The 13,579-nt window shown below is 41.2% G+C and overlaps 1 protein-coding gene across 2 annotated transcripts in view; it reads right to left on the bottom strand.

Annotated features, from left to right (window-relative positions):
• Nucleotides 1-13,579, bottom strand: part of MNAT1 (MNAT1 component of CDK activating kinase) — a 124,818-nt gene that overhangs the window by 31,010 nt on the left and 80,229 nt on the right. The window contains exon 7 of one of the 2 annotated variants that reach the window (XM_042799033.1): nucleotides 5,356-5,477. The exons of the other annotated variant lie outside the window; for it this stretch is intronic. Coding sequence (XP_042654967.1) covers nucleotides 5,356-5,477 — 122 coding nt within the window. The remainder of the gene's footprint in view (nucleotides 1-5,355; nucleotides 5,478-13,579) is intronic. 2 annotated transcript variants of the gene reach the window in all.

Below are 13,579 nucleotides of genomic sequence, written 5' to 3'. Positions count from 1 at the left end.
AAATCAATGGGCCAAAGCAGATCAAGTAAGCCCTTCATTTGTGGCTTTTCTCCTTTTCCAAGATTCAAGAAATATCTGCTTACCCCAATGACAAAGACAGCAGATGTGAAAAATCACCTGCTACAACTTTTAAAGCCCAGCAGTCCTGTCACCCATTCAAAATCAATTCTCAGTTATTTCACTGTCTTGAACCCAACACAGACACCGATCGGGTTTTAGCAAAAACTAATCTGGCCAAACACCAGCTCCACTATGGTTTAAGAATAGTTTGGAGAGCATCCTTACTATTGCCTCACTTAAAAATAAAAATCGCCATGACTGACAGCAAAGAAGTTACACGAGTCATTTCTAGACTAAGTGCCAGAACTCTACATGTGTTTCAAATTACACTACAACACTGTACAACAAAGAAATATGCAGAAATTTTCCACTTGAAATGAAGGTTAAAAATTAAATGCTAACAAAGCTGCAACAGATATGAAATCCAATCTCATCTTAATTTGAAATTTAAAATGACTGTGCTGTCCTACACTAGGAAAAAAAAAAAAAAAAAGAATTAATTGGTCCAGTTGTTCATTATAAAAAGCACAGTGGGCAAAACCATGTTTGTTGTATGTACAGACTTCCACAGCACTCTGATTTTGCTTCAGTACTTACCCTCAATTCTTAAAATGACATTTTACTTAGACTTAACTTTTAAATTATCAAAGTATATTACCTATCCTCATATTAGCATTCACCACCGAACTTCATTTTTGCACCATATTTAAACAAAACAGAAATTAACTGGAGTGCTCCTAACAATGTGGTAACACATGGAAACAAGTTGATAGATCAAAGGGAAGTCACATTTTTCCCTAAAGAAAACCAAGACTTTTGGAGCAAACTTGATTTTTTTTTTATATACACATGTATATATTCAGGATGTATCTCTACAGACAAAGTTAAGTAGGCAAACACAATTTTATTTTAAGCAGCCCAGGCTTGGCTTGATTACAAGGTCTGCACAAAAATCCTCTGTTAAGGCAGAGGATTTTTAAGTGGAGTACAAACAGGAATTTTTAATCTTACTTGTAAATTACCTCTATTTTGTGAGACTAGGACTGGCACTGTGTTAAGGGTACAATCCACTTTGGATTACAGGAGACTGTTTCTAAACTTTGAGACATGAAGTTCACACATCTTTACCCAAAAATGTTAATCACATAAGCAGATTTTCAATTTCTAGTCAGTTTTTAAGTAGCTTGTGTATGGCTCCTCCACAGCTGTAAGTACTTGGTGTGAAAATGCTGTGTGGCCACTCCTGCTAGCCATATAGACTTACAATTAATGCCAAGAATATCTTTACATTTTTTAGGACCTCAAACAAACATAATTTTGACCCTCATGGGTTTTTTATTTGTTTGTTTCTTTTTAATCAAAACTACATAACAAACATACATTAAAAAAAAAAACAAACCAAACCAAACCAAACCTAATTTCCTATCCCCATTCTGTTTTGGTCTTTCACTACTTGGCATGTCAGTTTGTTATATTTTTAATTTCTTTTCTTTTGCAGTGAAAAATCCAGACCTCCAACCACACAAATTCAGTGTGCTCAGCTAAAACGTTAGTGGGGAAAAAAAAAAAAAAAAAAAAAAAAAAAAAAAAAAAAAAAAAAAGAGGCCTTTTTTGCCCCTCTTAGAAAACCCTAAAGTAATGGCAGTGAGTGCCCAAGGATCCAGGAGATCATCTTCTCTCTCTGAATCACACACTTCCTCTCCCAGAAAGCCATGGCAGGTCACACTGCCTTGCAATGACTTTGGCAGTACAACAGATTTACACCAATTTTAGCCAGAATATGACACTCCCCAGTTTACCCAAGCTACACCACACTATCTGTTTCTGACAACAGCCGAAGTGTCAGTAGGGCCTTTGATAAGACATGGCTCAACCATCAGCAGGTTGCCTTCAATCCCACCCAGAAACCAACAATTTCCCAACGCACGTCACTGAACACTTCAGTAATTTAGAGTAGTGACCAGTTCACACAGAGCCAGGACTATCAGTCATGGAGGGCCAGGCAGCTGTAGAGCCTGTCTCCAGGACGGGTATGTTACAGCGATCCAAGACACCACTTTTCTCCAAGCACAGCACCACGGGTTTGGGAGATGCTCTCATACATGTCTTCTCCCCTTCTTCAAATCATGTTTCCATTTGACAGCTGAGACAGGAACGAGCTGGTCCTCACAGCCTCAACACCCAAAGTGGCCTTCACCACCCAGATCAACCCATCACCAACCTGGCACCTTCCGTGGGCATTCACGGGCCCATCAGCCACTGAGATTTCCGTGCAGTAACCCCACGGATGTGTCGTCGAGGGAACTTCTGTCAGAGGCTGGCTCTGAGAAAGCTTCACTCCCCCTGCTATAAGGTTAAATACTGTCTGCAAGTCAGTTTGCGCACATTGCTCCCAGAAAGCCATGTAATTCAGGATTATTGCCTATATTTCATTACTTCCAGAAAATCTTCCGCCATTAAAAAAAATTGCAGAGGGGCCCTGATGGACAAACACCCCTACATATTATACCAATCATTTGTTAAAAAAAAAAAAAAAAAAAAAAAAATCAATCTCTTCATTATTCTCAGACTTGCAACACAATAGCAAAACATGCATCAGAAAAATGTTAATGCTTTTCTTCAGTACACGTAAAAAAAGAAAATTTATAGCCCCAAGAGAAACTGAAAACAAATTTCTAAGAACAGTTTGAACATAAATTTCCTTTTTTTTGCAAAACTTGCAAAATCCACACAGAAGAGAAGCAGGAGGATGCAGAATCAAGTTTACTGGATGGCACGCAAAGTTTTTTGAAAAGCCTAATGAGCAAATAATACAAGTCATCTTAAAAAGTAATTTTTTTAAAATTATAAGAGAACCCTAACAAATGTTCGAAATGATCCCTTGGGGATTCACTCTTTTTCTTGCTCTTTGCTAGACACCTTCTTGCCATCTGTCTCCTTCCTTACAGAAGTTTATCAAGAAAGAAAAGCAACAATGATGCTGAAACCTAAAGTGTGTCTTGCAGAAGGTAAAAGGTTAATACGTGAATATTCAAAAAGCCCATTTCACTTAGTGTTTTGAAGATAATAAACTGTATCTTTAAAAAGAAAAGTCAATACATTTTGCTACCAGAAGTCAATTTGAAGTCTCCAGGTTGGCAGTGTCTTTGCAGTAATTCTGGCTCCAGAAACACAGATGATAACAGCCTGCACATTTGAGGGAACTATATAGCAGCAATAAATAGCTGGACTGCAAAATTATTAACACGAACATGAAAAGAGAAAAGAACAACAACAAAAAATTTAGATTTAACATGTTCTTGTATGAGCCCAAATGAAGAGGAAACTAAAAATCTTTAGCAGGAATAGATCACATTGTGCCCAGCTCTTCTGCCTTACCCAGGCAGCTGTATGCAGCTGCCTGAAAAAACCCAAATCGGGGACGGAGGCGCATTAGTTAAGCATTCATCATCAACAGGAAATGCGCATGAGTTCATATAAACACAGAAACACAAATATATAAACGAATAGCCTTGCATGCTTTAAGGTATTTCAGACACCCCATGGAATAGGGTTAGAGTTGTACCAGCTGGGAACCCACAGCATTGATATATTTGTTTTGGAATTGCAAACAGCCTCCGGACTCAGCAGAACTCTTCTGGTGGGCACCACGACCCACCACACGCCACCCCTCACCCCCACCGCCACCCAGCACCCCTGCTGCTCTTAACTCTTTCATCACCTCCAGAGCCAAGCCGAACAACCCTGGCTGTTCATGCTCGGGAGTAAAATGACACATGTCAAGGCGTCTCCAAGAAAAGACTGTGAGCGTTGTTTGCAAACCCTGCTCCAAACACGCTCGCACACACACGCTGCGACGCAACCGCAGTATTTAAAGGATTTTGTTTTGCAAGGTGTTGGGTTGCCTTCAAGCCAGTGACACGGGCAGTTAGATGGGATGGACACGGATCGCACAGGGCTACTGCCAAATGTGGGCAGTGGCATTCACCTTATGGGGGCACAGGTGAAGGGACAGGGACTGGAAACCATCCCCACACAAGTCATCTTTTCCTCCTCCTCCAAGAATTTTCATTCGTGACGAGGCTTAGGGCCGAGAGGGCCTCGAAGCTCCCCTCGCACGGGAGGTCCCTCACAACTGTGCTCCATCCAGACAGGTGGTGAAGGCTGAATCTGGCCCTGCCCGAGCTTAAACTGCTAATTAATTTTTAGTCTCAGAAGCTTGATATCAGATAATAAAAATTACAGGCAGCAGGAGGACAGAGAAGCAATAAAACTGGAGACAACCTCAAACCCAGACAGCCTTGAATTTTCTGAAGCACCATTATGTTGTTTATTTACTTTAAAAAGTCTGTCTACCTCTATCATTTTCTGGATGAGATACAATTTCTCCTGCACCAGTGAACTAGATGGGATTCCTGTTTGGATTTCAGTGGTCTCTGAAACTGCATACTAACTTGTCTCAACTTCGTTCAGTACTTTGTGGCTTCAGTTTTCCCATATTGCACAGTCAAACGTAAACTGTTATTTTTTAAACTCTTTCTTGCCTTGCCAGTCTGCACATTCATTCTGCCACGTAGTTTTCTAAGTGCTGTTGACCTTGAATCTTAGGCCATGACGAGTTGGGTGACACTTACTGCCCCAGCAGCTACACGTTTTCAGGTAGCGTTTCAGCTATGAACGCTTCTCCGCAGAGGGGACCCCTCGCTTTTGGACCTGCCAGCCCCCACTGACCAGGCACAGCAGGCTCCCAACCTCCCTTCCAAACATGGCTGCGCACCACGATGCCGCCAAGCTGCCGGACCAGCCTTGCATTATATTTTTGACAAAGTTAAGCTCTGTGCTTCATTTTTCACAAACGCAATTTGACTGTAGACAGCAGTCGACAAGTAAATCTACCCTTTTCCATGGCAAACAGCCCAACTTTAATATTTTTACTGGCTTACAGCTGGGTAAATTAAGCCCCAGATTTTTATTTATTTATTTTTTAATACCGTGCAACTGAAAATGAACAGCTACTTCACTACGACTGCCAAGGACAACCTTAAAAACACTAATGCAATCCAGTTCAGCTCTCAATAGATCTATAAAGGCTAGAGAACCAAAAATTTCAGCTTATCCACCCAAACAAAATGTTGGCTGGGCAGGAAGTCTACTATTTCGTTAAGATCCTTAAACAAAAAAAAAAAAAGGAAAGAAAAAAAAACCCTACATGCTGGCAAACTGAAGATGGTAACAGTCGCAGCTACGCAGCTATAATGCCATGAAATAGGAATTAAAACTTGCTGTGTTACTTACCCCAGCTTTTCCAGCATTTCAAGCTCTGGAACTGGTGGTCCATATGTCTCCACTTGCAGAGGCTGATACTCATACAAAGTTTCCTCTAGCTTTTGAATTGGAGCTAGTGAAATCTGCTGACCCTGATTTAAAAAAAAAATAAAAAAAGTAGTAAAAAATTTCTACATGCTGGGTCAAGGTTTTGTTTTGACTTTTTTAAAATGAAATGCAAGAAGCAGCTTATACCATTAACCTGGTCTGGACAAAGACTATCCCATTAAGAACATACTGTCTACCATATCACTCATTTCTTCATGATTTAAACTTTTTAATGGGATCTACAGTTTGGAAATAATGTTTCATTAGCTACAACTGTTTGGACAAGGTAGGAGGAAAGGGCAAAGTTTTACTGAAGGCAGGCTTACCGTTAAAAGAGTACAGCTGCTTCCAGTGTCACTAGTAAAATTATTATTAGGTAAAAAATTTCGTTTATCAGAAGTAATATCAAACAAATGTCTCTGAGTAACCCTATTTGATTCTGTAATCAATGATTTCCTGAAAGCCCTAATTAGAAAGGGAAGCCGCTTTCACTTCCCTCTACAGGCTTTGTAAGATCCCATATATAATAGTCCTCAAGATAGACTTTTACAGTGCAATACAATTAATTCATTCAGCAAATTCCCATTTGTTTCATAACTAAAAATATAGAAATACACAAACATAAAACTTCTATTCCAGATGGTACTTTTGCAGGCCCTTCAGACCACTGAGAAACAGCTAGACATTTCACACACACACACAGGGCCCCCCCCCCCCCACCCCCAAGTCCCTATCACTCCGAGCTCTCACAAAACAGGAGACTTGTGGCTGGAAAGGAAGGGTCAGGAGGATATGAGATAGAGCCAAAGTTAACAGATGTTGCTGCGTGACATTCTACACTGATTTGTTGATCTTTCACACAGTTTCAATTTTCTACTGTATTCTATGGTGCTCACAAAAATTAGCAGCAGCAGCAAAAAGACAGAGCACTATGAGCTCCCCCAAAACAGCCTGGCTTCCCCTGTAGAAACTGAGCTTCACATCTGCAAAATGCAGGAATTTAGGAAAGTAGCAGTATTGTTTTTGTAGACATTTTGTCTGCAGCAGGAGATCGGAAGCTTTCCACGCTGTAATGCCGTGTATAACCCTGGCTCCCACTGGTGATCACTTACTGAGCTTCGCTTCCCTTGGGCCACTCATGTAAGCTTCTACTCCCTCAAGTAGAAACTAAAGGCTCCTAACATGGAACATTGGGTTAAAATTAACTAAAGAGGAAAAAAAAAAAGTCAGTAGAAGGGGAAAGCTGTTAATTAAATTTGTGGTTGAGGACAGTGACCTTTCTGAATTTGGAGCATGGATATTTTTGTTTAGAGAGATGCAGAAAATAGCTAAGAAAATTGAAGACGTAAGTCCTTGAGAAGTACTATCATGGATCTCACCCGATCTCTATGGAAATATCAGCAGCTCAAGTTTTCCACAGAAACAACTCTGCATGTATGATGAGAACAGATAGTTCTGGCCTTTTTCTGCACTGCTCAGGAGCCTGGGAGGGCCGCTGCTAACACTGTTATGGTGACAGGCTCCTGATGGTGAAGCATGGTGAAGAAAGTTCTGAAGTCAGCCATGAATCACTCCAACTTTCATAGTTAGCATACTGTTATTTCTGGGCCACAAACTATTGCTGCAACATTAAAAGCATGGAACCACACGTTTAATAATTAAAAAAACCAAACAAACAAACAAACAAAAAAAAAAAACAACACCACAACCAAAAAACCCACAACATAGGAAAAGAAAGGTTAAAAATTCAGCTCTAATGCTACTTCATGATATTTTAAGGTACAAATGCAGGGACTTTCTACATTGCTAGAAGTTGTCAATTTACAAACTTTTCTAATTCATGAAAATATTACACTTAACTACATTCATATGGGCATGTTAGACCTATTGCAAGAGATTAATGTTTAATCTCTTTTAGATTCAAAGTTTTAACAATATTTGTGTGTCTAACCAAACTGAAGGGAAAGACATATCAACATTTTACATATGTACACCCTCATCTGGTAAGTGAAAAGTCTCAGTCTTTCCAATCCAGAGAGCAATGTCGTTCCAGCCATAGAGAAGAAAATTCAGTTTCAGGCAAAGATCAAAACCATGATAAATATTTTGGGAAATTACTTGTATGTGGAAAAAGGGAGCAGCTCAGATTGCAGGAGCCACATCTCTGGAGGGCATCACCAGAACAGCTGCTCGCTGTTAGCGGAGTTGCCACTGGTGCATTCCTAACACTTTTTTAACAAGAGCAACTTCTGCTGACATTGGCCAAGAGACATGGGAAGGCTCCCAGTAAATGGATCGGGCTCATCACAAGTCTCTTTCCCCACCACTATTTATGCTGCTACAGATGCCAATCTCTGCCTGGGGACTCCTAGGAGAATAGGATGAAAATGTTTCATTTGTTGTCTTCTATTTGTGGGGTTCCCAAGGTGCCAGAGGTCAGAAGGGATCATGATGTTCATTTACTCTCAGATGGTCACCTGGTAACTACAATGGAGCTGTGCCTAACGGCGGGGAGGCTGACTGGTCAGGACACCAGCTGTATGGTGGGCACTGGTGTATGTGTCATGGGAGCCACCGAGGCATGCCAGGACCTTTCTGTGAAGTGCAGTATTGCAAAAACAACGCACTGCGGTGGCCCAGAGAACAGCAGAACACTAAAAGAAGAGCAGCATATAGAAACTGTGCATCCTTGAGCTGGTCTGTCCCCATGTCCTGCACAGATCAGGACATTTTGTGTTCCTCTATGAAGCTCAAGGACTGGTAGTTCAGCCAAAGCACCTTCTTTAGAAAGGTGTCCAATCTAGAGTTAAAGATTTCAGATCATAAAGGTCCAGGCACATCCCCTGGGTAACTTGTTCCAATAGTTAATTATCTTCACCCTTCAATTTTGGCAGCTCATTTTCAGTTCATTGAGATCAGTTTCAAAGCACTGGTTCTCTCCTATGTCTTCATCACCTATATACTGGGCCAAGGTGCAAGCATTAGGAACCAGTATGTACTTTTACATGGCAAAACAACTGCATTGGTTTGCGTCCAGCCAGCAGATCTACACCTCAAGGAGATTGTGCAGCTGTATGACACAGCTCATTTGTTTTCATTTCCCCAAATCACAAATCTAGCTGATGGGCTTTGGCAACACGGTTTACATTCCATCTAGTAACAAAGAAAAGGGAAAAAAAAAAAAAAAAGGGGGGGGGGGGAACACCAAAAACAAACCAACAAAACTCATGACCAGCTGTTGTTCCTGCCCTATAGCTGCCTGGCCTTTAGGTAAAGCCGCTTCCTATAAACTGGATTTCAGTCTGCCTTGATTTGGGAATGGGTTAGATGGAAGTGTAGGAGTTACACTATATATTCCCACCTGAAAAGGGCTGAAGCCTGGTGAAGCCCTGCCATCACATAAGCTCTGTAGATGTTCTGGATACAAACAGGCTGTACCTATGCCGCCGACTCTTTGCACTGTGAGCGCAGCAGCACGGCCATGCAGGCTCCTGAGCTCGCAGGCTTCCAACTTGTTCAGCCCTGTGCAGATTACACTGCAGTCACAACGCTGGGCATGGCACAGACTGGTGCAAAAAGGCTGGGACAGAAACCAATGAAAACTTAGCAGTGAAAAGTTCTGTCTTTCCTCTTTTCACTGATGTTGTGATATGGTACATTTACAGAAGAATCTTGTTGAAGCTAAAAGGCTCAATTTGACCAATACTATCTCGGTTAAAAGCCATCTGACCAGTAGCATCTGAGTTCTGTGTCCCTGCCCTGAGTGATCCCCAGCCATTCCATAAAAGACTGGTATAAAAGAAAAGGGGAGCTGTTGTGTAACTTCAGAGACATCACAAGAGACAATAACTGTTACTTAGGACTTACACAGCACTTTTACAGACCCAGAAACCATTTCACATCTATGAGGTAAGATTTTAAAATTTCCTGTATTCCACCTAGACAGACAGCCTTACCTCTTTCCAGCATTAGGAGGCATTTATCATCATGCTAAAACCAAAGTGAAAGCAGTGGGTCCAAGATCCTGCTTTTGCATTGCTTTCTCCTGACAAACCTAAGATCTGACGTTGTGGTCACGGGTAAGTATTTCTAATTCCCCTTGGATGCTGTAATGTTTGTGTAAAAGAAGCTGACAGTATCCAAATGGAGATAGAAAAGGCTTCCAAGAACACAGACAACAGATTTTCTTGCCTCCTCTCTCTCCCATCCCTATCTTTGTGGCATACAAGTTTTTTCTCTGGGATTATTTTAGGCACCCTAGCTGTCCATTACATTTTGGAATGTATGGAACCACAAAACACACTGCTAATTAGAAGGCAGGCATTTGCTTATCCTTATGATTTTGTTTATGTAAGAGACTGCACAGAAATGGGATTTGTGAGCAACTGACTTTCCATTCATGTACTGTATGGTTTTAGAGGAGAGAAATGTAAGATTAAATTAGGAGGGGTGGTTAAATAACGTCTTTGCATTACAAATAAAACTGACTGGCTGATTTACTTTTCAGTGTCCCACATACACTGTTTGAGGCATCTCTCAGTTTAAATAATAAGAAACAAAAGCAATAGCCAAGTTTTGTTTCAGAGTGTGATACAACATGGTGGTAAGGAAAAAAAAAGCCATGGATTCTATACAGAGAAAAACTGCCCTTGCAGTGACAAAGAGCTTATTTTAAACAAAAAACAATGTCCTTTTAGGAAAAGTCACAGCTATGAGAGCATCAAAATTATAGTGTATCAATGCACCTTTCACACAGGGGTTTGGAAACCGACTCCTGGCAAATTCCAGGTAGATCAGTATTTGTCTGCTAGCAGAAAGTGGTTATTCTAGCACACAGAGTCCAGAAATACAGCTCAAGGTACAGTGTTCACACTTCCTCCCACCCTGTCATCTCTCCCTGTCCCTGTCTCCAAAATGACATTGCCTTCCTTCATCTCCTTCCCTCGGCAGCAAAAAGAAATAACAACTGACAGTCTTCTCAGAAATCTCTCAAGTGCCAGGGAGGAGGAGAAAGGAGACTGACACCAAAAATGCACTAGTAGGGGAAAGAGGAGGAATAGCAATGCCACAAAAATATCCCCAGGCAAGAGACAGAAGCCAGAGGTTGGGGTCAGTAAAACTTGTCCAGACAAAGCATGTTTCTGTATGAGAAGTGCCTGGACTAGACGATGTAACCAATCTTTCTGCTTTTTAAATTTTTCTCTGCTTAGGAACTTACTCAAGTCTGCTATCACCACACTATCGGAACACAGCACACCTCAGATAACAGAAAGAGTAATAGTTATGTGTCACATCTTGTTAAGTCAGTTTGCAGCAATGTTATTTTTATTCAACTCATTTCACCACCAGATCGCCCTCCCCAGCCTGGTGTAAGGACTGTGCGGTCAGTCGAAAAGAAACCAAGCACTGTGGGATGTCAGGGCATGACAGTGCTAAAACACATCCTGAGCATTGCTTCCATTGTATGCAGCACAACAGAAAGGTTAACAAAGACCCTTTTTGATACACCATCATCCGAGTGTATAATTATCCAAATGCTTTCAAGTGAAAGTTAAAACAAAACTATAAATTCCTTGAATTTTTCAGTATAAGCAGTCTTAGGAAACTATTTTACTGTTAAGCTCACAAAAGAATTCAGGTTTGGGAAAGATTTCACATTAACAGAACTTCTTACAGAACAATATTAATGCAACTATCTTTTTATCCGAGCCAAAAACTGGAGGGATTGAGTGTGGGGGTTTTTTTGGTGTTTTTTTTGTTTGTTTGTTTTGGTTTGGTTTTTTTGTTTGTTTGGGTTTTCTGTTGTTTTGGTTTTTGTTTTTTGTTTTTTGGGTTTGGTTTTTGTTCCCCCCCCCCCCCCCCCCCCCCCCCCCCCAGTTTCCACCCTCCCAATTCACTATTGACAAATCCCTGTCAACAAAGCTAACATGGCTTTCTGATTCTGATTAACCACGTAGTTTGACTACAGTAATACTCAGGAAAAGGAGAATGAAACTGATAGATTTGGAGGGCTCAGTTAATATTATTTTAACCTTTACCCTCCCTGTCGTCCACAGCTTTTTAAAATAAACACAAAGAATGTCAAACTAAAATGCATAATTCCATTCCTTAGCCTAAGATTCCTATGCCAGGGAGGCTTTTCCAAAAGCTTAAATATCTGAAACCAACTGCTCTTTCTTCCGCTCTTGAAAACCAACAACAAATTTAATTTCTTTACTCAATTATGAAAAGTGCTATGGGGATATCCCAGTAGCAAAACAGAAAGAACAAATGATCTGACAGAAGCCAACAAAATCAGTGTAAGTTTTCCTGTTGATCTCAAACAGAATTTGACCATACGTGGCAGGACAAGAGATATAAGATTGTCACATCCCCTCCTTCTCTCTGGGGTAGATGATTGCAGATGCCTAGTAACAATCTGGCTAAATTTAGGCTCTTTTTCCCTCCACAGTTACTTATTTTGATTTCTGAACGCGAAAACATATTTAAAAGATGTGCTTTCTTTAGGAAAGGCAGAAAGAAACTGAGAGATCGACAGCACCAAAGAAGTTATTAACAAAGATGGTCACATATATGTGATTTGTTACACACAAGCAGGTACCTGAGGAATTATCCGGAGTGACATGAGCTAAATCACACCATCAGTTTTATCTGCCGCCAAAATTTTCCTTTACAGCTTTCTGACATGAATAATTACCTGACCAGACTTATCTTCAAGCTCCTGCCAAAAAGCACCATTTCTCTAACCTCTCAGAAGAAAGCCCGTGTCCATCTAACATGCCGAAATACAATTCTTCTGCATCAGCGCCAGTACCAGGATTTAGTGACTACTCTCTGCACAGAAAAGCCTGGTGCCCTTTCTTCACATCAGTGGACCACTGTGCTCGTTTGGTGCTTTCCTCTCCAGTGCTGGCTGCTGGAGCCCTGTTAGGATTTAGGTGATAGTCTGGATGTTTGCTGCAACGAGTCACTTGCTTGTTTTCAGCAGAGACTCCAGAGTTCTGGCAGGAATTGCCAAGCTTTCCTCAAAATCTCCGACACTGTTAAGCCCGGTACAGAAAACAGCATCATTTTTGGAAACAATTAATTAGAACATAAGAGCATTTTCACGTAACTAATAAGCCCATGGGTCACCATCCTGGTTTTCAGCGCTCGTTCCTCAATCTTGCTTTCAACTCTGTCTCAGTGTCTAAGCACTCACTCACTGTTGTGCACCGTGCTGTATGAAGAAGTTCAACTGCCTCTGCACCTTCTGCGCTGGTTCGCAGGACCTCTACCCTGCACGTGGTAGCTGTTTGGCCACTTTGTGATAGACTGAAGAGCCATGCCATGAACTGGCTGCTGTGTGGCATTTGGGCACCCTGGGAGTGCCAGCTGCATTTTCAAACCAGCTCTCACACTCTTTTTCCTACTGTGGCTTTCACAGGGCTCCACATGGCCCTTTCCTCAGCATACAACCGGAGGCTCTGCCTAGTTTTCAGAGACAATGTTTTGCTACAGGTTTGTTACGCCAACTCCCAGTGTGCTATGTTAGTAATACAGCGTTAAGCAGAATTAAACAAACTGTTGTTGCATCTCGACCATCAGACTTCTGGAGCCTTGATTGTTTTGGTTTTGGCTATCAACAAGCATATGCTCTGCAGTAGCCAGTCTAATTACAGGATTAAAGGCTTTAATATAATATTGTCTTAAATATCCACATTTTAAGGGCCTAATTTTTCAAGGAATGTGAAGTAGGAATCAATTTGACAAATGACGTTTTGTGTATTATGACACGTAACATTAAGAGAGGGAGAGACACACCAGCGGAGGTCAGAGCACAGCAGTAGCTGCACATCGCTCACCAAACCAGCAGCAATTGTTTGAGTCTTGATACAGCTCAATCTACTGATGTTCCTATTTTGTTGCAGTAAAGCAGAGTGTTACGCTGATATGATCCCTCCCATTATGCAAGAAAATTATGTAGGATTTCCTGCAGAACACTGGAACCTGCAAAAATCAGCTGCTTTATTAGTAGAACAGAAGCTCATAAAGAACCACACATCACTGTACTCCACTATCTGCTCTTTCCTGGGATCCTCTACAGCAGCTTCGCCCCCCATCCAAACAGCCACAGCTATACAATATCATTTTTAAGGAATGTAGA

This window comes from Tyto alba, unplaced genomic scaffold (genome assembly GCF_018691265.1).
Source record: "Tyto alba isolate M040663 unplaced genomic scaffold, T.alba_DEE_v4.0 Super-Scaffold_29, whole genome shotgun sequence".
Taxonomy (NCBI): domain Eukaryota; kingdom Metazoa; phylum Chordata; class Aves; order Strigiformes; family Tytonidae; genus Tyto; species Tyto alba.
The sequence above is the reverse complement of the archived record's forward strand: the minus strand, read 5'-3'. Positions and strand labels throughout refer to the sequence as shown.